This window comes from Oryctolagus cuniculus, chromosome 11, assembly GCF_051225735.1.
Source record: "Oryctolagus cuniculus isolate XC-2025 breed Fujian yellow rabbit chromosome 11, ASM5122573v1, whole genome shotgun sequence".
Classification (NCBI taxonomy): domain Eukaryota; kingdom Metazoa; phylum Chordata; class Mammalia; order Lagomorpha; family Leporidae; genus Oryctolagus; species Oryctolagus cuniculus.
The window spans coordinates 59,256,165-59,279,426 of record NC_142877.1 but is presented as its reverse complement, the minus strand read 5'-3'; the positions used below and the strand labels follow the sequence as shown (position 1 = coordinate 59,279,426).

The 23,262-nt window shown below is 44.7% G+C and overlaps 1 protein-coding gene and 1 long non-coding RNA gene across 7 annotated transcripts in view; one reads left to right on the top strand and one right to left on the bottom strand.

The window, feature by feature from the left end:
- RBMS2 (RNA binding motif single stranded interacting protein 2) overlaps positions 1 to 23,262 on the bottom strand; it is an 80,391-nt gene that overhangs the window by 46,796 nt on the left and 10,333 nt on the right. For 2 of the 6 annotated variants that reach the window (XR_011380092.2, XM_008256678.5), the window contains exon 1: positions 7,141 to 7,517. The exons of 1 other annotated variant lie outside the window; for it this stretch is intronic. Coding sequence is in view for 2 of the 5 variants with exons in the window: in XM_002711082.6 (XP_002711128.1) it covers positions 6,003 to 6,068 (66 nt within the window). In the remaining 3 variants the exon portion in view is untranslated. Of the gene's footprint in view, positions 1 to 6,002; positions 6,305 to 7,140; positions 7,518 to 23,262 lie in introns of those variants that run through there. 3 more of the 6 variants (XR_516732.4, XM_089308554.1, XM_002711082.6) reach the window with 2 other exon arrangements.
- LOC138844364 (uncharacterized) lies at positions 5,205 to 7,650 on the top strand. Its single transcript, XR_011380101.2, has 2 exons — positions 5,205 to 5,451; positions 6,486 to 7,650. It is a non-coding gene; the product is annotated as an uncharacterized LOC138844364 (long non-coding RNA).

Genomic DNA, 23,262 nt, shown 5'->3' with positions numbered 1-23,262 from the left:
CAAAACTGTTTTCCTAAAGCAGCTACAACACTCTGCATACCTCCTAGCAGTGTATCAGAGCTCCAGTTACTCTACATTATCATCCATCTTTCTGATGATAGCTGTCCTAGGAGGTGAGAAGTGGGATCTCACTGCAGTTTTGCTTTGTATTTTCTTAATGGCTAATGATACCGAGTGTCTTTTCATGGCCACCTGAAGATACTTTGGAGAAGTATCTCTTCAGATCTTTTGCCTATTTTTAAACTGAATTCTGCTCTGCCTCTTAACCAAAGTTCTTTGAAAATCAGTCTAGGGTCCAGCATTTTGGCATAGCGGGTAAAGTTGCCACCTACAATGCTGGCATCTGATATGGGTGCTGGTTTGAGTCCTAGCTGCTCTGCTTCTGGTTCATACAGCTCCCTGTTAATGTGCCTGGGAAAGCAGTGGAAAATAGCCCAAGTAGCCGGGTCCCTGCACCCACATGAGAAATCTGGATGAAGCTCCTGGCTTTGGCCTAGCCCAACCGTGGCCATTGCAGCCATTTGGGGAATGAACCAGCAGGTGGAAGATCTCTTGCTCTCATTCTCTCTTGTTCTGTGTAATCGTACTGTTCAAATAAACTTTTTTAAAAAATATTTATTTATTTGAAAGTGAGAATTAGAGAGAGGCAGAGGCAGAGGCAGAGGCAGAGGCAGAGGCAGGGAGGGAGGGAGGGGGAGGGAGAGAGAGAGAGAGAGAGAGAGAGAGAGAGAGAGAGGTCTGCCATCCTCTGGTTCACTCCCTAGATGGTTGCAACGACCGGAGCTGGGCCAATCTGAACCCAGGAGCTTCCTCCAGGTCTCCCATGTGGGTTCAGGGACCCAAGGACTTGGGCCATCTTCTACTGCTTTCCCAGGCCATAGCAGAGAGCTGGATCAGAAGTGGAGCAGCCAGGACTCAAACTGGTGCTCATATGGGATGATGGCACCACAGGCAGTGGTTTTACCCACTATTCCACAGAGCTGGTCCCACAAGTAAATAAATTAATCTTTAAAAAGAGAGAGAGGGGAAGAAAATTAGTCTATACACATCATCTACATTTCCTAACCTTTCACTCATCTACTCACTTCAGTCTTGCTTTGGCTCCCTATTCTGCTCCTGTTTGTCAAAATCATCAACTACCTGTCACTAACAAATTCAACAGCTGTACTTCAGTCTGCATCTTCTAGCATATAATTTATGGTTTGCACACTTGAATTTTTATCCAGTTGACCTCTTCTTCTACTTTGTATTTACCTTGTCCTATTTCTTATCTATATTTCTGTTTTACTATTTTTCTATAGAATGAGAAATGTAAGCCAATAATGAAAAGAGATATCTAGAGAACTGAGGCAACACAACTGGCCTAGCATAGGGAAAGCAAGGGAACCAGTGGAAGGAAGAGTTGAGTTGGGAGGATAAAGAGAGGCTGGATGGACAGTAGGGACTAGAACAGGGATTTAGACTTTTTTTCAGCAGGTAATCCATAACCATTAAGGTCATCTATCCAATAAATACTTAGGGACCAGCATTGTGGTGTAGTGTGTGTTAAGTCACTGTCTGTGATGCCAGCATCCCATATGGGCGCCAGTTCAAGTCCCAGTTGCTCTACTTCTAATCCAGCTCCCTGCTAATGGCCTGGGAAGGCAGCGGAAGATGGCCCAAGTGCTTGCACTGCCACCCACATGGGAGACCCAGAAACAGCTTCTGGCTCCTGGTTGCAGTCTATCTCAGCCCTGGCCATTGTGGCCATTTGGGGAGCGAACAAGTGGATGGAAGACTTCTGTGTCTCCCCTCTCTCTGTAACTCTTTCAAATAAATAAGTCTTTTAAAAAATAAATACTTAGCACTGGATGCTGAATTGTTGGAAACTTTCCTTGCAGCAGTTATAAAATTACCTGGCAATAAGGAGTAGAGGGTAGAAAAATAGGAGGCAAAGAGATCATGAGGGATGTTTATTATAGTAGTAAAGATAGTTGGTAATGAGGGCATAGATTAGGGTAGCAAGGCCACCCTAATGGAAGGGTAGTGATTAATGGAAAGACATCGCCACTAGACTTTAAATGTCTTTTTTTTTTTTAAAGATTTATTTTATTTATTTTAAAGAGAGTTACAGAGAGAGGTAGAGACAGAGAGAAAGGTCTTCTATCCACTGGTTCACTCCCCGGATGGCCGCAATAGCCAGAGCTGTGCCAATCTGAAGCCAGGAGCATCTTCCGGGTCTCCCATGTGGGTTCAGGGGCCCAAGGACTTGGGCCATCTTCTACTGCTTTCCCAGGCCATAGCAGAGAGCTGGATGGGAAGAGAAGCAGCTGGGACTAGAACCAGCACCCATATGGGATGCTGGCACTGCAGGCCAGGGCTTTAACTCACTACACTACAGTGCCGGCCCCACCACTAAACTTTAACCATGTGAGTTATTACTGGTAACAGAGCTAATAGCTGTCCCAGTTGAGATGTCAGACCTAAAAGTTCTCAGTTCTGGGGCCAGCACTGTGGTATAGCAGGTAAAGCTGCTGCCTGCAGTACCGGCATCTTATATGGGCACTAGTTCAAGTCCTGGTTATTCCACTTCCCATCCAGCTCTCTACCATGGCCCAGGAAAGCAGTAGAAGATGGCCCAAGTCCTTGCGTCCCTGCACCTGTGTGGGAGACCCGAAGAAGCTCCTGGCTTCTGATCGGCTCAGCTCTGGCTGTTGCGGACAACTGAGGAGTGCAGATGGAAGACCTCTCTCTCTCTGCCTCTCCATAACTCTTTCAAGTAAATAAATAAAATCTTTAAAAAAAAAAAAAGGTTTTCAGTTCTAAATTTCACTTGACAGAAACTAGATAGAAATGTAGTTAACACACACACACAGAAAATTCTTTCTCCCTGTTAGAAGCACAGATGATTAAGGAATTGCTTTCTGCTTTCTCTGCTGAGTAAACACTTTTGGCACTATCTGGTAACTCAAGCTGCCCAAAAAGTGACGGTCTAGTTAAACCTGCCAGTCGATCTTATTTTCATCATTGCTTCCAGCCCCCCATCAACATGATAACATCAAGAAGAAATTAATGCAAAATATGTGGAGAAGGCAAATTATCCCAAGTTAAACACGGTCCCTTTTCTTTTTTTGCAAAGGAAATGGTTGTTGATGCTACGAGGAGTTAAATTATAATAACACATGCCAGGGAGATGATGTCAGGGAAGGGGTGGTTAGGCTCTTTACAAGTATGAAATTCCTTTAGTCCTAAACATTTCCTCTTTCAATCTCACCTATATTCAAATCTCTCTACTGAGGCTACTCCTTCAAGCAATGAAGAAACAGTGTAGAGACCCTCTTTTTACTTCAGCCTTGTCTTTAATGAACCAAGAATAACTTAGGACCATTAAAATTGATGTTTTAAAAAAGTACTACATTGAAGTTTCTCACAGAATTCCCTTTTTGGAGTCCATGTTTTCTCCTTCTGTAACTATGTTAATTCCGAAGCAGCGAATGGGAGTGCAACAGTACATCCTGAGAAGGAATCTGCCTTTATTAGGCATTATACATCTGTTGACTGCATTCCTATATTTACTACTAGCCAAAAAAAAGTCAGAAGACTGATGATCAGGAGTTTCCCAGAAACACCTTCCTTGATAAGTGAAGTGTGTAAGGACATTTCAAAGTAAAATAATCCTACTCTTAAAGTCAAATTAATAAAAGCAATATGCTTTAAAATAAGCACATCACAATACTGGGGCACAAATAGTAGATTTTCAAACTGAGGACACTGGTGATTATTTTTTTATGCACAAAACAGAGGTGATGACTATAGCCAAAAGCAAACAATATTTCTTACATAAAGGAAGCAGTAGATATTTATAATTTGTGTTTTTCAGAAGTTTGGAATTGGATTTTTGTTTATTTTTACAGCATTTTGGACAGATCTAAGAACTTTATTACATAGACTTGCTCTACCAGACAGACAGCTTATAAGAGAAATGGCAAATAAGCCATTGTCAAAATTAAAATCGTCTTTTTTTTGTTTTTAAATCTGTAGGGATACATACACCAAACTGCTCTCAGTTACTTTTTTTGAGGAGTGGGAATGATTAAAGAACTCCAGGAAAGGAAGCAATGACTTCCATTTTATGTACTTTATTATGCTTAGTTTTTAAAAAAACAGTATAACTTATATTACACAAAAGTAATACAAATTTTAAAAATTTAACCTTTCGTATAAAAATGCATAAATGACATGAGCACATGCATCCAAAACACTCTTCCCCAGAGAAACAGCTATTAAGCCCTTCATGTCAACATCAAAACACAGAGCAATGTAGTAACACTTTAGCTTAAATACTTGTCAAAGCCTGTATTTACACACACAAGGAGTCTCACATGCAGTCACAAAGTGATGCACACATACAGAGCCCTCAGACACCATTGTTAACACTGACCTGTAAGAACCCAAAGAATTCTTGATAGACACGTTAGAAATCAGGTAACTATCCCCCAATGTTTCCTGAATTGCTTCCCAAACCTTACAAGCTATCAGGAATAGTTTTGAGATTTGAAGCCAAATTCATAACCATATCTCTTATCTCCTATACTATTAGATTTGTAAGTTGGTTAAATGTTTCCCATGCCCCAAATGCAGAAAAGAAGTGAAGTGTTGAGAGAAGAAATTTTTAGATAGCTTCAAATACACCAAATCCCTAGTAGAGAAAAAATTAATTTTGGGAATTCATTTTACTTTGTTTTAATGGGTTCTGGGTAACCTGGGAGACTTGGAGGGAAAAAAGAAATCAGGAACAAAATTTATATATATATATATAGGTTTATAGACATACCTACTAAAGTAACTTATAGTTCTATATAGATGAACTATCTGTATAATATATAATACATACTCATTTGATGGGGGATAGTGGTACATGTACATACATACACTGATAACCAACAAATACATACAGACCCATATTTCTTAAGGATGTAAACGGAATGAACACCAAACTTATCCCCGTAAACTAAGTGTTGAGGGTCTAAATATTTACCCATTGCCTGGATCAGACACTTGTGTTTCAATCTACGTGTTGTAGTCTCTTCAGGTTCATAAGAAAGTAGCAGGAATCTTTCACCACCTTCCAACACCCCTTTAAATGGGCAAGAGAGCCCTAAATGTCTATGGCACACTTTTTTTCTTCTCCAAAGAACAGCTACAACATGCAGAGAGAGGTGAAAGGGTCTTCCTGCTGCAGCGCTGGGAGCCCTGCAATGCTGAGATACTGCCAAGGAAACTCCGTGGTGAATGTGGGCAAACTGTCCATCCCTCCCCGACTGCCCATGTGGACAAACGCAGCACAGCTGTCTGGCAGCCATGGGTTAATTATAAAGATTCCAAGGATCCCTGCTGAGCCTAGCTATCTGCAGAGCTTCCAAGGATCAGCTCAAGAGCAAGACTCACAGGGCTTTCTGCCTTAAGCCCAAGGTACGTGTCTCTGAGGGCTCCTTCTCTACAAGCGAGGTGGGGTAGGGTCTCCAGTCCAGAAGACTGCACTCAACTCTTGGTGAGCTATCGTGAGTTCACTAACCCTCCGTGATTTCAGCTACCTGATAATGCGGGTGCTGTGGGCTGGAAGGAGGGTAGAATGGAAGAGAATGGAATGTTAAAAAGGTTAAATAACCTTGTGTGTGTATTCGTGGGGTGGACTGGGGACAGAGTCAGATGACAAATTATCCCCGTGGAGACTGGGACATCAGCAGAAAGTCAAACAACTAACTTCATTTCACAGGGATACAAACTTGCAAGCTACACTTGTGTGTAATCCCTTCCCCTCTCAGGCTTCACAAACCCAGTGTAAATTCCTTAACTCCAGAACCAGGTGAGAAAAAGACAGCACAAGAAGTGGTGCAAAAGGGAGAGGCGCCGAGACAGAGGAGGAATCCCGTTCTTTTCTTGGAGAAGAATGTTAAAACCAAGGGCACTCCCGGTCCCCAGAAAAGGAAGTAGCTAGATTCCAAAACAGCGCTTTCCCCTACCTTCTTGTTGTTCTTGTTATAGCCAAAAGTCGAAATCCCAGGCCTGGAAGTCACTGATAGCAGCATTTTCTCTTTAATGTTAGGGAGCTGAGAGAGGGAGAAGAGGGAGAAGGCAAGGGAGGGGTGAGGGGGGAGCAGGGGAGAGGGAAAACGGGAGGGAGGGAGAGAAGGAGGGAGGGAGAAGGGAGGGGGAGGAGAAAGGGGGAGAAAAGGAGCAAGAGGGAGAGTTGGGGGGGGGGGCACGCCTGCGGGTGGAGAATGAGCTAGGGCTGCTGCTCTACGTCAGAGAGAAGTTAAACCAGAGTCTGAATGAGGTACTTCCACTGGGTCCTAATGCCCAAGATGTTATTTTTTTGTTTGTTTTCCAGTAGTTAATGCTAGGAAGAAACATTCTTAGTTGTAACCCCTTTCAAATTTATTTCCTTTCCTCTATGAATAAGTTGTGACTCTCATGAAAACACAACAAAATCCTTCCCCCCCTAGATCTCCATTAGAAGATTTCAAGCTTAATTATAAAGAGGTTCCTGAGACGCTGCCTCGGAGAACATGCCGAGAAAGTCACACTGAGCTGGGTGTGAGAGAGGAGCTCGGGGTCCCCCTGCTTCACATTTATGGTGGTCTGAAAGCACCAGGAAAGAACAAACAGGAACACACCAAAGAGCACAGACAAGCAAAACCGAGCATGGAAAAGAGCCAGTTTCACAGCCTCACAGCTGCTTCTCTTGGGCCACACTGAGGGGCTGAGCCCCTCACTCCGATTTCAGGTTCTCCCAGGAAGGAGCTCACATGTTACAGGGCATCATCAAACTGAACAACACTTGGTGAAACTTGGGAAACTTGGTGCCTGCAGGTTTCTTCAACAACTGGAAACCGTCTAACATCTATCTTTACCCTACTGTTCCCTGGTGTTCAAGATCCATGGAGCTAGCACAGTTGCAGTAACTCGCCAAACCTGGCATTTATATCCAGACTGAAGTTCACAGAGTTGGGATGTGTACTTCAAGCTGTCTCTGAACTGTAAGAAAATATATAACTATTTAAAAAGCATAAGCTTCACACAGAAGAAAATTATAACATTTCTTAGGAAAGAAGGTAAACTTAAGAGTCAAGAACCTAACACAGTTGCAACAACACTCACCTCTAACAGTCAAGAAGTGTCCTCGGAGGAGTTGCCTTAACAAGAAAAACACTTGTACAAAACCGAAAACTTGAGGACCATACCCAGGTATCCAAGTGGAACAGGGATGGCCGATGAGAATCTCCAAACCCCTTCACAAGGCCACCTTGCTGCTATGGCAAGTGTTCTCCAGACATAAATCAATCCTGTCTGCTGCGTCACAACAAACATGGAGCCCAAACACTCCCTAAAATGAAGTCCTGGTCTCTACTCTCGTTTTCCTGTCACTTTTTGCTATGATAATGGAACAGACAGTACTAACATTCTGCAGAATAAATACACACACACATCCTACCCTCAATCTCTAACTTTCATTTCCAATAGGACAGGAAGTGCCTGCTCAGCTCAAGGGACACAGGAAGGGTGGGAACAGCCTCAATGTGGGAATTGCAACTGAGACTGGAAACAGCAGCCAAGTGCAGTAAATAAACACACAGCATCTTTCAGTGATACCATGTTTTTTAAAAGACCCTTTTCCGTCCTCAGAGACTCTCATTCATTATATGCCCATTTGTCTTTGGTAGATATATTCTCCTTTAGCCAAACAATGTGGTTCAGAAACCTTAACTTTTATTTATTTCTTTTGAGAGGCAGAGGGAGAACCAGCTGCTATCCACTAGATCACTCCCCAAACACCTGCAATGGCCTGAACCGGGCAGGGCCAAAGCCAGGAGCTACAAGTATAATCCAGGTCTCCCAAATGGGTGGCAGAAACCCAATTATTTAAGTCATCACTGCTGTCTCCCAGAATCTACATTAGTGGAATTCCACATTAGTGGAAGCTGAAGTCAAGCACCAGAGCTGGGAGTCTAACCCAGGCACTCGGGATGTGGGACAAATGTCAACTAAGTCTAAATGCCTGCTCCTCCTCCTTTACGATGGTCATCCTAATGGGCGTGCAGTGCTATCTCACTGCAGTATTTTTATTTCATTATGAACTGATAATTTATGATTGTGTATTTATGGGGTACGAAGTGAGGTTATTATTTATTAATATAATGTGGAATAACTAAAATCAATGAACATACCCATAACCTCAAATACTTATCTTTCATCATAGTGAGAACATTTGGAAGTCACTCAGCAATTTTGAGATGCGTTAATATGCCGTTATTCACCATGCTGAGCAATATCTCAAAAAATAATCTTTTCTTCCTGAGATTTTTTATACTTTGCTCATCTCTCCATTCCTACTACCTCTCTGCAACCACCATTCTACTCTCTGCTTCTTAGGAGTTTCAGACTCTATATGTAAATGAAAACATGCAGTACTTATCTTTAACCATGTGGTTTACTTTACTTAGTAGTGTTCTCTAATTCTATCAATGTTATCACGGATGACAGACTTTCCTTCTTGTTAAAGGCTGAATAGCATTCTACTGTGTGTGTGTGTGTGACAATTTAACCATTCACTTGATGATGAACACTTGAGTTGATTCCATAACTTGACCATAGTGAATAGTGCTGCAATGAACATGGGAGTGCAGACACTGCTTCAAAAAACTGACTTCAAATATTTTGGAGAGTGGTAGGCACTTGGCACAGTGCTTAAGACATAGCTCAGGATGCCCACATTGTACATCAGAGTGCCTGGACTTAAGTCCTGGCTCTTCATCCTATTCCAGTAACTACTAATGCATATCCCAGGAGGCAGCAAATGATGGCTCGAGATCCCTACCACCCAGAGGGGAGATGTAGATTGAATCCCAGGCTCCTGGCTTCAGCCTGGCCAGCCCCAGTTGTAGGCACCTGAGGAGTGAACCAACAGATGCAAGATCTCCTTTTATTATTATTATTATTATTATTTTTGACAGGCAGAGTGGACAGTGAGAGAGAGAGAGAGAAAGGTCTTCCTTTTGCTGTTGGTTCACCCTCCAATGGCTGCTGCGGCCGGTGTGCTGCGGCCAGCACACCGCGCTGATCCAAAGCCAGGAGCCAGGTGCTTCTCCTGGTCTCCCATGGGGTGCAGGGCCCAAGCACTTGGGCCATCCTCCACTGCACTCCCGGGCCATAGCAGAGAGCTGGCCTGGAAGAGGGGCAACCAGGACAGAATCCGGCGCCCCAACTGGGACTAGAACCCGGTGTGCCAGTGTTGCAGGCGGAGGATTAGCCTATTGAGCTGCAGTACCGGCCTCCCTCTGTCTCTTTCTACCTTTCAAATAAAAATAAAATTTGAAAACCAAATAGTTTTGGTAAATACTCCAAAACTGGAACTGCTAGATCAATTTTAATATTCTTAAATATTAACCTTCTGCATTCCTTAATGTTCAGTGATATCTCAGAATTTTAAAACTGTTTTTTGAAAAAAAAAAAAAAGATTTTAAAGGCCCAATGACAAAGAGGGGAAAGGGGCAGGGGAGAGACAAAGATATGCCAACTGCTGGTTCACCCCCCAGATTCCCACAACAGCTGGGCTAGGCCAGACTGAAGCCAGCAATGCAGAACTTCATCCAGGTCTCCTACGTGGGTGGCAGGGACTCGAATGCTTGGGTCACCTCCACTGCTTTTCCAGGTGCATTAGCAGGAAGCTAAATGGGAAGCAGAGTAGCCAAGACCCAAATACTACTCCAAAATAAGATGCAAGAACCCCAATGGCAGCTTCACGCAGTGTGCCACAACATCGGTCCCAAAACCGTGGGTTTGAGAGAGAGGCAGATCCAAGCAAATCCTAACACCACTTCACTTAACTAGATATGTGACTTCAGGCCAGTTTTGTTTACTCATGGACAAAATGGAGATACCTACCTCATTAACCTTTGGAATAAGATCCAAGTTCTGGTTCTGTCATTTACAAACTGACACTGAGGTAATTATCTTGTATGTCTGAACCTTAGTTTGCTCATCTGTAAAATGTAGTAAATATTTACTGCCTGAAATTTTAGTGAAATGAAGCAATACAATGCACATAACACCCTTAAGAAAATCCTTGGCACTTGGTAAACACTCCATAGATGTTAGCCCCATTTTGATTAATTACTCTACTGTCTCTCAGTATATGTCCCTCGGGGAATCATTTAGCCCAGATTTGAAGATCTGAACACTTCTAACAGTATCTTAGTTACATTAGAAATATTCTACTAGGTCTAAACAAGCTAAACTACATACCTGGAAAGTATCAGATAAGAAGTTTCAGGAATCATCCCATCCAGTTTCTTCCCCCCACCTCCGCCAAAGCAAACAATCTGATTATTCAGAAATTCTTTTCATTACTCCCAATTTCATGGAAATTGGCAAAACTTATCTTAAAGAGAAAAAGGAAAGAAAACAACACAGAACCAAAGAGCACTAGATATGACACCCCAAGTCCCATCTTAGGGTCCCACTACTCCAAGAAATAGAAGCAGAGCTAGGGGGAAACAGTAGGATTTTCATGCATCCAAAGATTTAAACCTGTTTCTTTTCTCTAACAGAAGAAAGTATCAGACAGAAGAGAGATCAACAATGATCTAATAAATTCTGTATGAACTAATACAAAACTATCATACACATGGACATACATAAAACATGAACTGCTGTCACAAGTGAATTATGTCATATGGCACCAACAAAACTAGAAACTATATCCTTAATTTGGGTGACTGTATTTTTTAAAAAGATTAATTTACTTGAAAGTCAGAGTTACACAGTTACACAGAGGGAAGGAGAGGCAGAGAGAGAGGTCTTCCATCCGATGGTTCACCCTCCAATTGGCTGAACGGCTGGAGTTGCCCCGATTTGAAGTCAGGAGCCAGGAGCTCCCTCCAGGTCTCCCATGCGGATGCAGGGGCCCAAGGACTAGAGCCATCTTCTACTGTTTTCCCAGGCCATTGAAGAGAGCTGGATCAGAAGTGGAGCAGCTGGGTCTCAAACCAGCCCCTATGGGATGCCAGCGCTTCAGGCCAGGGCATTAACCCATTTCACCACAGCACCGGCCCCAGGGTGGCTGTATTTTTTAAGGCAGTTATAGAATTTTGTGGAAGGGTTGAGGAAGGTAATGGAGTTCTGTGGTGAGATTCAGGAGGAAGAAGGAAGCATCTTATTTCTTCCAACGTTGACTCCCTTCTGCTTTGCCCATTATACTATCTGCGTTTTTCTAGATTTATTCGGTGTCCCAATAGTTCTTAGTTCTCAAGAAACCAGCACCCCAGCTGTTTTGAGGCAGAAAGGTAAAATAAGAGATATTTGTTACTTCTCTTAGGAAAACAGACATTTATAGTTGATTCGGTATCAACTGGTTTGTGATTTCTCCAGAAAAACACTTTTAAGCAAGTGTCCCAGGTGAAGGAGGTGGGGTTAGATCAGTCCTGGGCTGTTCGTGGAAGGATTTCTGTGTGCCATTATCAGCCCTCCACAGCAGGTGGGGAACACAAAGAATGTGCCACCTGCAAATGTGCTGGACCCAAGCCAGGCACTCCCCTAGAGCCTAGCTGCGGAGGCACACGTGGCTGAACGCAGCAAGGCAGGCCAATTTGTTAGTGAGGTCTGAGTGTGGTTCAGAGACCTCAACAAGGTATATGAGAGCCCCAACAACTTTACAAACTCCCTACGGGCTATCTTTCCTCCAAAGATAAAATTTTGTGGCCCAAAGGTTATGTAATGGAAGTAGTCCAAAAAGTTGAGTTCATTTCCTGGTAAAGGAATGAGGTGAATGTTTTAGGAAGAAATGAAAGAAAGAGATTCTTTAACACATTAGCTTCCTTGGGCTGGAAACCTAAGTGGCCTTATCACACCAGGAAGCAAGGCTCAGGGACTGCTTCAGGTGAAGGCTGGAATCACACAACAACCAGAAGTCTGGCCCTTTAACTCCTTCCTTGACTTACTTCACTGGAAAACTGGGAAAAAGACAATTTGGAAGAAATATATATATATATATATATATATATATATATATTATATCTCACACCTTGTATATCACTGCTGAGAACATGTGCTCCTCTTCTAAAAAAACAGGCATTTATGGCCAAAACTTACAACAGAGAATATTTTCTTTCTTCTTTTTTAACAGGCAGAGTGGACAGTGAGAGAGACAGACAGAGAGGAAGGTCTTCCTTTTGCCGTTGGTTCACCCTCCAATGGCCGCCACGGCCGGCGCACTGCGCTGATCCGAAGGCAGGAGCCAGGTGCTTCTCCTGGTCTCCCATGCGGGTGCAGGGCCCAAGCACTTGGGCCATCCTCCACTGCACTCCCGGGCCATAGCAGAGAGCTGGCCTGGAAGAGGGGCAACCGGGACAGAATCCGGCGCCCCAACCGGGACTAGAACCCAGTGTGCCGGCACCACAAGGCGGAGGATTAGCCTAGTGAGCCACGGCGCCGGCCTCAACAGAGAATATTTTCAAATGGACTTTTCCTTTGCTAGACGCTGAGAGAATGCAGGAACCAAATCATCTGGAATCACTGGACGAGAAAAAGACTGGATTCTATGTACACTCAGAATGGACTGCATTGATTATAACACAATATTCACCAGATTGTCTAAATATAGGTATGTTTCCTTCACAGGGAGGTATTACTTTTTAATGATTTATTTATTTGAAAGGCAGAGTGACAGAGACAGAGGAAGGGACAGAGAAATTTTCCATCTGTTGGTTCAACTCCCCAGATCACTGCAACAGTCAAGGCTGGGCCAGGCTGAAGTCAGGAGTCAGGAGCTCCAGCTGGGTCTCCCATGTGGATGACAAGAACTCAGGCACTTAGTCATCATCTGCTGCCTCCTAGGCATGTTATCGGGGAGGATGGCACAGTAGCCGGGATCCCAACCAGTACTTGGATACAGGATGCGGGATCCCAAGCAACAGCTTAACCCACTCTACCACAACACCCATTTCTCTAGGCATTAATTTTGCTGACCTCAATAATCCCTAAAATAAATAATTCACATGCTCTCAATAGGGTGTACAACAGAATTAAATTACATTGAATCAAATGAAATTGCTGTTTCTAAAGGTCAAAAGGTCAAATCTAAATCTTTTTCTCAGATACTAGGGATTTCATATGCTAAACCTTACATACTACAAAAAGTGTGACACTGTGACACTGTGGCATGATAATGAACCAAAATGGTGATTAACTGGATAGTTGGTGTTTTTTTTTGTTTGTTTTTTTTGTTTGTTTGTTTGTTTTTTTGTGACAGGCAGAGTGAGACAGTGAGAGAGACAAAGGTCTTCCTTTTTCCGTGGTTCACCCCACAAGTGGCCGCTACAGCCAGTGCATTGTGGCTGGCCTGCTGCGCTGATCCGAAGCCAGGAGCCAGGTGCTCCTCCTGGTCTCCCATGCAGGTGCAGGGCCCAAGGACCTGGGCCATCCTCCACTGCTTCGCAGGCCACAGCAAAGAGCTGGACTGGAAGAGGAGCAACCGGGACAGAACTTGCGTCCCAACCGGGACTAGAACCCGGGGTTCTCGGTGCCGCAGACAGAGGATTAGCCTAGTGAGCCACGGCACCGGCCAAATAGTTCATTTTTTAAGAACTATTTTAATTTCAGATGAAAAACATCTTGGTGAGGTATTCTCACTTATATAAGGTCATGGAAGTCATATAGTGTCACAACTGATAATATAATCTAGATTTTCTTACTCTCAATTCTATCCTTTCTATTTGCCTGCAAAATTAAAAATTCCAATTAATATATATGTTGGGATCAGAAATAATAAAGGAAAACTCCTAGAATTCAAGAGGTGAAATCTCAACTATTTCCCATAAACAAACCTTTTCTCTCAAGTAACAGGGCTACTCAAATTCTGACTTCTTTATTTGCATATTGGGTAATAGTTTTAGGAATAAAATTATAAGGCAAAAAAACAACAGGTTCTGTAGAAAACTACAGTTGTTGGGAAGGACTCCTAATGACGTGTTCAAGATTGGGGGGGAGGGTGGCACTGCTATGGATCAGTTGGTTAAAGCCACGGCCTGCAGCACCAGCATTCCGTAGAGTAGCTGGTTTGAGTCCCAGCTACTCTACTTGCAATCCAGCTCCCTGGTAATGTGTCTGGGAAAACATCAGAGGATGGCCCAAGTACTTGGGCCCCTGCATTCATGTGGGAGACCCAAAAGAAGCTCCTGGCTCCAGCCGTTGTGGCCAATTGGGGAGTGAGCCAGCGGATGGAAGATCTCTTTTCTCTTTGCCTTTGTTTCCTTCTCCGTGTAACTTTTAAATAAATAAATCTTTAAAAAATAATTTCAGTGCAGCTAGTGCTGTGGCGTAGTAGGCTAAGCCTCCACCTGTGGTACCAGCATCTGATACAGGCACCAGTTCATGTTCCAGCCGCTCCTTTTCCAATCCAGCTCTCTGCTTATGGTGTGGAAAAGCAATGGAAGATGGCCCAAGTACTTGGGCCCCTGCACCTGCATGGGAGACCCAGAAGAAGCTCCTGGCTCTGGATTGGCACAGCTCCAGCCATTGCAGCCATCCAGGGAATGAATCAGCAATGGAAGACCTGTCTCTACCCCTCTCTGTCTGTAACTCTATCTCTCAAATAAATAAATGAAATATTTTAGTTTTTTTGACAGGCAGAGTAGACAGTGAGAGAGAGAAAAGTCTTCCTTTTTCTGTTGGTTCACCCCCCAAACGGCTGCTACGGCCGGCGCGCTACGCCGATCCAAAGCCAGGAGCCAGGTGCTTCTCCTGGTCTCCCATGAGGGTGCAGGGCCCAAGGATTTGGACCATCCTCCACTGCCTTCCCGGGCCACAGCAGAGAGCTGGACAGGAAGAGGAGCGACCGGGACAGAATCCAGCGCCCCAACTGGGACTAGAACCCGGATATTTTTGTTGGACATTTTTGTAGGTTTTAAACTTTTCTTGACAGCTATCCATCTCTGCCTCTTGCTCCTAGACTGTGAACTACTCCTAGGACAGAGGCACTAACCTTACTAATCCTTTTATCTTGAAGCCCTAAATATAATTTGCATTCAAGGATGTTTTAAGTATTTTCAATGGGGAAGTGTGAATGCCCATTAAATATTGAAGGAAACACTGCCACCTCCTGGGTAAAATAGGTCAAGCCTCCTTAATCAAATGCTGGGAACACAGTATTGGATTTGTTGAAGTTTGAAATGTAAACCCAGCTCTACCACTTGCTGTGTTAAACTGGAAAATCTTTTTTTTTTTTTTTTTTTTTTGACAGGCAGAGTGGACAGTGAGAGAGAGAGACAGAGAGAAAGGTCTTCCTTTTGCCGTTGGTTCACCCTCCAATGGCCGCCACGGCTGGCGTGCTGCAGCTGGCACACCGCGATGATCCAAAGCCAGGAGCCAGGTGCTTCTCCTGGTCTCCCATGGGGTGCAGGGCCCAAGCACTTGGGCAATCCTTCACTGCCTTCCCGGGCCACAGCAGAGAGCTGGCCTGGAAGAGGGGCAACCGGGACAGAATCCGGCGCCCCGACCGGGACTAGAACCTGGTGTGCCGGCGCCGCGAGGCGGAGGATTAGCCTAGTGAGCTGCAGCGCTGGCCCGGAAAATCTCAATTTTTAATAAAAACATCTGTTCCTCTTACAAAATCAAAGTATCAGTGTTGTTTATCTCTCAGGGATTACTAGGACAGTCAAATCAAATCACTTTATAAATATAAGATGTATTTTTTCACTAACACAAGATACATTTGTTGAGGTGAACAAATCCATTTCTTTAAGATATTTATTTATTTATTTAATTGAAAGGCAGAGCTACAGACAGACGAAGGGAGAGATGGAGAGAAAGGTCTTCCATCCGCTGGTTCACTCCCCAAATGGCCGCAGCTGGGCCAATCTGAAGCCAGAAGCTTCTGGTTCTCCCACTTGCAGGGCCCCAAGGACTTAAGTTATCTTCCACTGCTTTCCCAGGTGCATTAGTAGGGAGCTGGATTGGAAGTGGAGCATCCAGGACTTGAACCAGTATCCATATGGGATGCTGGCCCCAACAAATCCATCTTATACCTTACTATAAACCTAGGCAAGGAACATACACCTAGAGGACCAAAGTTAACACATTAAATTTAGGTAAAGGAAAATGTCCTTCTTTACATGTTAATGCAAGTTCATCATCAACAACTTTTTAAAATGTGTTTTTGGGGTGTGCGTTTAGCCTAGCAGTGAGGATACCAGTTAAGGTGTGGGCACCTCACATTAGAGAACCTCAGCTCAATTCCTGGCTCTGGCTCCTGGTTCTAGCTTTCTGCTGTTGTCAACCCTGGGAAGCAGCAGAGGATGCTCCAAGTACTTGGGTCGCTGCCACCAACATGGGAAATCCAGATGGAGTTCTGGGCTCCTGGCATTTGGGGAGTGGACCAGAAGATGGAGGATCTTTCTTTACATTTCAAATAAAGTAAAAATAAATTCAAAACTTTTAAGAACAACAACAAGGGTAGGTGGTTGGCATAGTAGTAAAGGCACCAGTTAAGAGATATGTGCCCTGTGGGGAGCAACTGAGACTAAATTACTGGAACTAGGACTAATTCTATGCATCTGCTCTCCCACAATATGGTGCTGAGAGGGAGCAAACAACCTCTACGCAGCTGCCTCATCAGTTTGACTGATAAGCTGCAGGAGCTGATCCTGCTCCTGATTGGAGGAGGGCAGCGTGCTCGGCGTATGGGCAGCAGAGCACGGATTGGTGGAAGAGGACTATAAAGGAGGAGAGAGACAACATGCACCAGGAACATCTGAGGAACATCTGAGCAGCCCCCGACAGAGCCGGTGGTGTGCCGCTCCTCCGCGGAGTTGGGGGGCCGGCAGCTAACCCGGGACGGCATCGTTCTTCCACAAGTGAGCAAACCCGGGAAGGGCCGAGCAGAAAAAAAGAACAGCGCAGGGTCTAGTGTCGTTCCTCCACGAATGGGGGAGCGACAGTGCCCCATATCAGAGCGCCTGGATTTGATTTCCTGCTGTAGCTCTTGATTCCAGCTTCCTGCTAATTTGACCCTGGGAGGCAGCAGTTAATGGATCAAGTAGTTAGGTCCCTGCCACCCACGTGGAAGACTTGGATTGAGTTCCTCGATCCCAGATTTGGCCTGACCCAGTCCCAGTATTGTTGAGCATCTGGAGAATGAACTGTCTTTCTCTGCACCTCCAAAATAAATAAGTAAATAAATGATAGTAAGAAGAAAATATTTTGAATGTGTTTGAGAAAATGGGCATGTTTCCCCTGATTGGCTATCACACAATGTATATGTGCTGCAATATCACAATATCCCACAAATATATACAATTTTAAAATGTATTTGAGGCCGGCGCCGTGGCTCAATAGGCTAATCCTCCGCCTTGCGGCGCCGGCACACCGGGTTCTAGTCCCAGTCGGGGTGCCGGATTCTGTCCTGGTTGCCCCTCTTCCAGGCCAGCTCTCTGCTATGGCCCGGGGAGGCAGTGGAGGATGGCCCAGGTGCTTGGGCCCTGCACCCCACGGGAGACCAGGATAAGTACCTGGCTCCTGGCTTTGGATCAGCGCGGTGCGCCCGCCGCAGCGCGCCAGCCGTGGCGGCCATTGGAGGGTGAACCAATGGCAAAAGGAAGACCTTTCTCTCTGTCTCCCTCTCTCACTATCCACTCTGCCTGTCAAAAAAAAAAAAAAAATGTATTTGAGAGTGATCAAAATCTCCCATTCAATGGTTCACTCCGTAAATGCCTGCAATAGCTAGGTCTGTGCCCAGCCAAAGCCAAGAGTCAGGAACTCAATCTGATTTTTCCACATGGGTAGCAGGGACCCAACTTCTTGAGCCATCACCTGCTGCCTCCCACTATGCACATTAGCAGGAAGCTAGAATTGGGAGCAGCGCTGGGACTCCAGCCCAGGCACTCTCACGCAGGATGTGAGCAGCCCAAGTAGCATCTGAAGTGTGTGCTGAACATCTGCCCCAATTTTTATGCCAATTAAAATTTAAAAAATTTTTCAAAAAGTCTAACAATTACAAATAATGTAAATACATAAAATCTATTAGAAACCATTTTCCCCTCTTGATCATCAGTTCTTATCATAATGTCTCTGTGCTTAATTTTAAGGCCATAATATTTTCTCTATAAATGAATTTTTCACCCTTACAGACAGATGACATAGATGACACTCAGTACTCCTAATTCCCTAAAGATCATGTTATTGCATATGCTTTAAATGCATGCATTATCTCTTTCAACCCTCAAAGTTCCCCTATTACATCATAAAAACAATGATTTTTTTAAAAACCCTAATTAAGGGGCCAGCACTGTGGTGTAGCAGGTGAAGCCACTGCCTGCAGTGCCAGCATCCCATATGGGCACCAGATAAAGAGTCCTGGCTGCTCTACTTCTGATCCAGCTCTCTTCTGTGGCCTGGGAAAGCAGAAGATGGCTCAAGTCCTTAGGCCCCTGCACCTACGTGGGAGACCCAGAAGCAGCTCCTGGCTTCTGATCAGCCCAGCTCCAGACGTTGCAGCCACTTGGGGGAGTAAACTGGCTGATGGAAGACTTCTCTCTCTGCCTCTGCCTTTCTGAATCTTTCAAATAAATAAATCTGCCTTTCAAACAAATAAATAAATCTTTAAAAACAGAACCAAAAAATCCTAATTGATCAATTTTAGAGGATATTATGGAATCAACTTAGAATCCTGAAAACTTGCAAATAAAGGGAAATAAACTGAATATATGGTCTACCTTTTCTCTATGGACTATGTCTCAGAATAACCAAATAGCTGATGAAGAAAAGCCCCTATTTACAGGATTCAAAATAATAAAGACATAAGAATGATAGACCAGCACCACTTTGCAACTCTCAGTGAAACAGTTGATCTAGGCAACATTGTCAAAGGCTTCTGTATGGGGCCAGTGCTATGGTGTAGTGGGCTAAGCCTCTGACTGCAGCACCAGCATCCCATATGACTCTGGTTCATGTCCCAGCTGCTCCTCTTCCAATCCAGCTCTCTGCCTACCACCTAGGAAAGCAATGGAAGATGGCCCCCAAGCTTGGGCCCCTATACCCACATGGGACACCCAGAAGAAGCTCCTGGCTCCTGGTTTCAGATTGGCCCAGCTCTAGCTGTTGCAGCCATTTGGGGCATGAACCAGCAGATAGAAGACCTTTCTTTCCGTCTCTCCATCTGTCTGTAGCTCTACCTCTCAAATAAATAAATAAATAAATAAATAAAATCTTTAAAAATAAAAAGGCTGCTGTATATCAATGTCCCTCATGAATAATACAAGTAGAAAACCTTGACAAAATATTAGCAAACTGACTTCAGAAAACTACAAATAATTGTTTATACACTATGACCAAGCAGGATTTATTCCAGGAAAGCAAGGCTGGTTATGTGTCCAAAAAAATCATGTAAGGTAATATGTTGGCCGGCGCCACGGCTCATTAGGCTAATCCTCCGCCTGCGGTGCCAGCACCCCAGGTTCTAGTCCCGATTGGGGCGCCAGATTCTGTCCCGGTTGCTCCTCTTCCAGTCCAGCTCTCTGTTGTGGCCCGGGAAGACAGTGGAGGATGGCCCAAGTGCTTGGGCCCTGCACCCACATGGGAGACCAGGAGGAAGCACCTGGCTCCTGGCTTTGGATCGGCGCAGCACAGTGGCCATTTGGGGAGTGAACCAACGGAAGGAAGACCTTTCTCTGTCTCTCGCTCTTACTAACTCTGGCTGTAAAAAAAAAAAAAAAAAAAAGGTAATATGTCACATTAATAAAAACCAGAAACCACATGGTAATCTCAACAGACTTAGAACAGGAATTTGACAAAATTAGTACCCATTCAACTGGGGCTGGCATTGTGGTACAGCAGGTAAAACCAACACCTATGGTGCCAGCATCCCATATGGAGACCAGTTCATGTCCTAGTTCCCCTACTTCCAATCCAGTTCCCTGCTAATGGCCTGGTAGCAGATGACCCAAGTGTTTGGGCCCCTGTACCCACATGGGAGACCCAGACAAAGCTCCTTCGGTCTGGCTTAGTCCTGGCAGATATGGCCATCTGGGCAGTAAATCAACAGATGGAAGATCAATCGATTTCTCTACGCCTCCCTCTCTCACTGTAACTCTGACTTTCAAACAAATAAATCTTAAAAAAAAAAAAAAAAAAAAAAAAAAAAAAAAAAAAAAAAAAGCCAGTAACAAGGGGCTGGTGCCGTGTCACTTGGTTAATCCTCCGCCTGCAGTGCCGGCATCCCATATGGGCACCAGGTTCTAGTCCTGGCTGCTCCTCTTCCAGTCCAGCTCTCTGCTGTGGCCCGGGAAGGCAGTGGAGGATGGCCCAGGTGCTTGGGCCCTGTACCCGCATGGGAGACCAGGAGGAAGCACCTGGCTCCTGGCTTCGAACTGGCGCAGTGCCGGCGTGGGGGCCATTTGGGGAGTGAGTCAATGGAAGGAAGACCTTTCTCTCTGTCTCTGTCTCTCTCTCTCACTGTCTATAACTCTACCTGTCAAATTAAAAAAATTTAAAAAAAGTAACAAAAAAAAACTCTAAACTAACAGAAGAAAATATTCTGAGTTTAATAAAGAGCAGTTACAAAAACTGTGCAGCTACTATCGTAATGCTGAGAGATTGAGCATATTCCCCCTAAGACTGGGAACAAAGCACTCTCACTGCTGTTCAACACTATATAGATGGAGCACTAAGAAACACACAAGCAACAACAAAGGCCCTAGGAGCTTAAAGGCATTCAGACTGGAAAAGAAGCAAAACCAACTGCATCCACACACAACATCATTGTGTAGGAAATCCTAAGGAATCCACAATAATATTACTAGAATAGATGAGTCCAGCAATGTCACAGAGAAAAAATCACTACACAAAAATCTGTTGTTTTTCTATATACTAGTAGTAAACAGTGTATTAGGAAAATAATTCCATTCATAATAGCATCAAAAAATGAAATACTTAGCAATTAATTTAAAAAATATCTAAGATTTACATTATGAAAACTATAAAACAGGGGCAGGCAGGCCTTTGGCCTAGAAGTTATGATGCCAGTAAGGATTAACAGTTTAGGGATGGTTGTTATGTTGCACCAGGTTAAGCCACTGCTTGCCACGCCTGCATCCCACATACAAGCGCCAGTTCAAGTTCTAGCTACTCCACTTCCAATGCAGCTTCCTGATAGACAGCAGATGGTGGCCCAAGTACTTGGGTCCCTGCCACCCACGTGGGAGACTGGGAAGATCTCCCATTCTGTGCCTTTAAAATAAATAAATCTTTTTTAAAAGAGATACTATCAAGGAAACAAAAAACCAAGCCACAAGTTGAAATATTTGCAAATCACAATCTGAGATAATATGTGTATCTAGAATATAGATCAAACTCCTTTAATGCAACATTAAGACAACTCAGCTAAAAATGAGCAAAAGAGGGGCTGGCATTGTAGCACAGCAAGTAAAGCTGCTGCATCCCATACAGGCACCGGTTCAAGTCCCAGCTGTTCCACTTCCAATCCAGCTGCCCGCTAAAGGCCTGGGGAAAGCAGAAGATGGCCCAAGGGCCTGGGTACCTGCTACCCACGTGGAAGACTTTGAAGAAGCTCCTGGCTTTGGCTTGTCCCAAGCCTGGCCATTTTGGCCATCTGGGGAGTGAACTAGCAGATGGAAAATCTTTCTCTCCATCTCCCTCTTTCTCCAATTCTGACTTTCAAATAAATACTTTAAAAAATAAGCAAAAGACTTGAATAGACATTTCAACAAAGATATCCAAATGACATCTGATAGCTATGTTCTCAAAATCTTTAGGCATTAGGGAAAAGGAAATTAGAAACACAATACGATACAATATATCTAGCACACAGTATTCACTAGTATGCACAGAATCGGAATCTTTATGCACTGCTAGCAGAAGTGTATAACGATATAGCCACTCTGAAAAAGCTCGGCAGTTTCTTAAACCACACCTTATATTATAGCTTTATAAAAGGTTTTGATATTTTGCAGAGGGATGCTTGGCCCCTCTATTCTGTGTAAAACCCTAGTGATTTTTTTTTTTTTTTTTTTGACAGGCAGAGTGGACAGTGAGAGAGACAGAGAAAGGTCTTCCCTTGCCGTTGGTTCACCCTCCAATGGCCGCCGCTGCAGCCGGCGCACCGCGCTGATCCGATGGCAGGAGCCAGGATCCAGGTGCTTCTCCTGGTCTCCCATGGGGTGCAGGGCCCAAGCACCTGGGCCATCCTCCACTGCACTCCCTGGCCATAGCAGAGAGCTGGCCTGGAAGAGGGGCAACCGGGACAGAATCCGGCGCCCCGACCGGGACTAGAACCCGGTGTGCCGGCGCCGCAAGGTGGAGGATTAGCCTATTGAGCCACGGCGCCGGCCGGCCTAGTGATTTTTTTTAACATTTATTTGACAGAGAGAGAGAAGTCTATCATCCAACCAGTTCACTCCCCAAATGGCCACAATGGCTGGGCTGAAACCAGGAACTTCTTCCAGGTCTCCCACATGGGTACAGGGGCCCAAGCACTTGGGCCATTTTCTGCTTTTCCAGGCATATTAGCAGGGAGCCAGATTGGAAACAGAACAGCCAGGGCTCAAACCAGCACTATATGGGATGCTGATGCTACAGATGGTGGCTTTACCTGGTATGAAACAGTGCCGCCGCGTGCCCCCACCCCACCCCACCCCCACCCCGAGTGAAATTTTTGTTGTAACTGAATTTATGAATTGCATTGGGGGAGGCATCTATCTTTTTGATACTGAACTTTTCTATTGAACATGTTGTATTAGTTATTTAGGAGTTATTACTATACGATAGTACCACAATTTAGCAGTATAAAACACAGCTATTACGTTTCTGTGGGTCACAAGTCTGGTTGTGATTCCACTGGAGGATGTTAGCCAAGGCTGGGTTCTCATCTGAGGCTCAACTGGGGAAGGATCGGGTTTTTTTTTATTTTTGACAGGCAGAGTGGACAGTGAGAGAGAGAGAGAAAGGTTTTCTTTTACCGTTGGTTCACCCTCCAATGGACGCTGCGGCTGGCGCGCTGCAGCCAGTGTACCACGCTGATCCGAAGCTGGGAGCCAGGTGCTTCTCCTGGCCTCCCAGGCGGGTGCAGGGCCCAAGCATTTGGGCCATCCTCCACTGCCTTCCCGGGCTGGGCCACAGCAGAGAACTGGACTAGAAGAGGGGCAACCGGGACAGAATCCAGTGCCCCGACCAGGACTAGAACCCGGTGTGCTGACGCCACAAGGTGGAGGATTA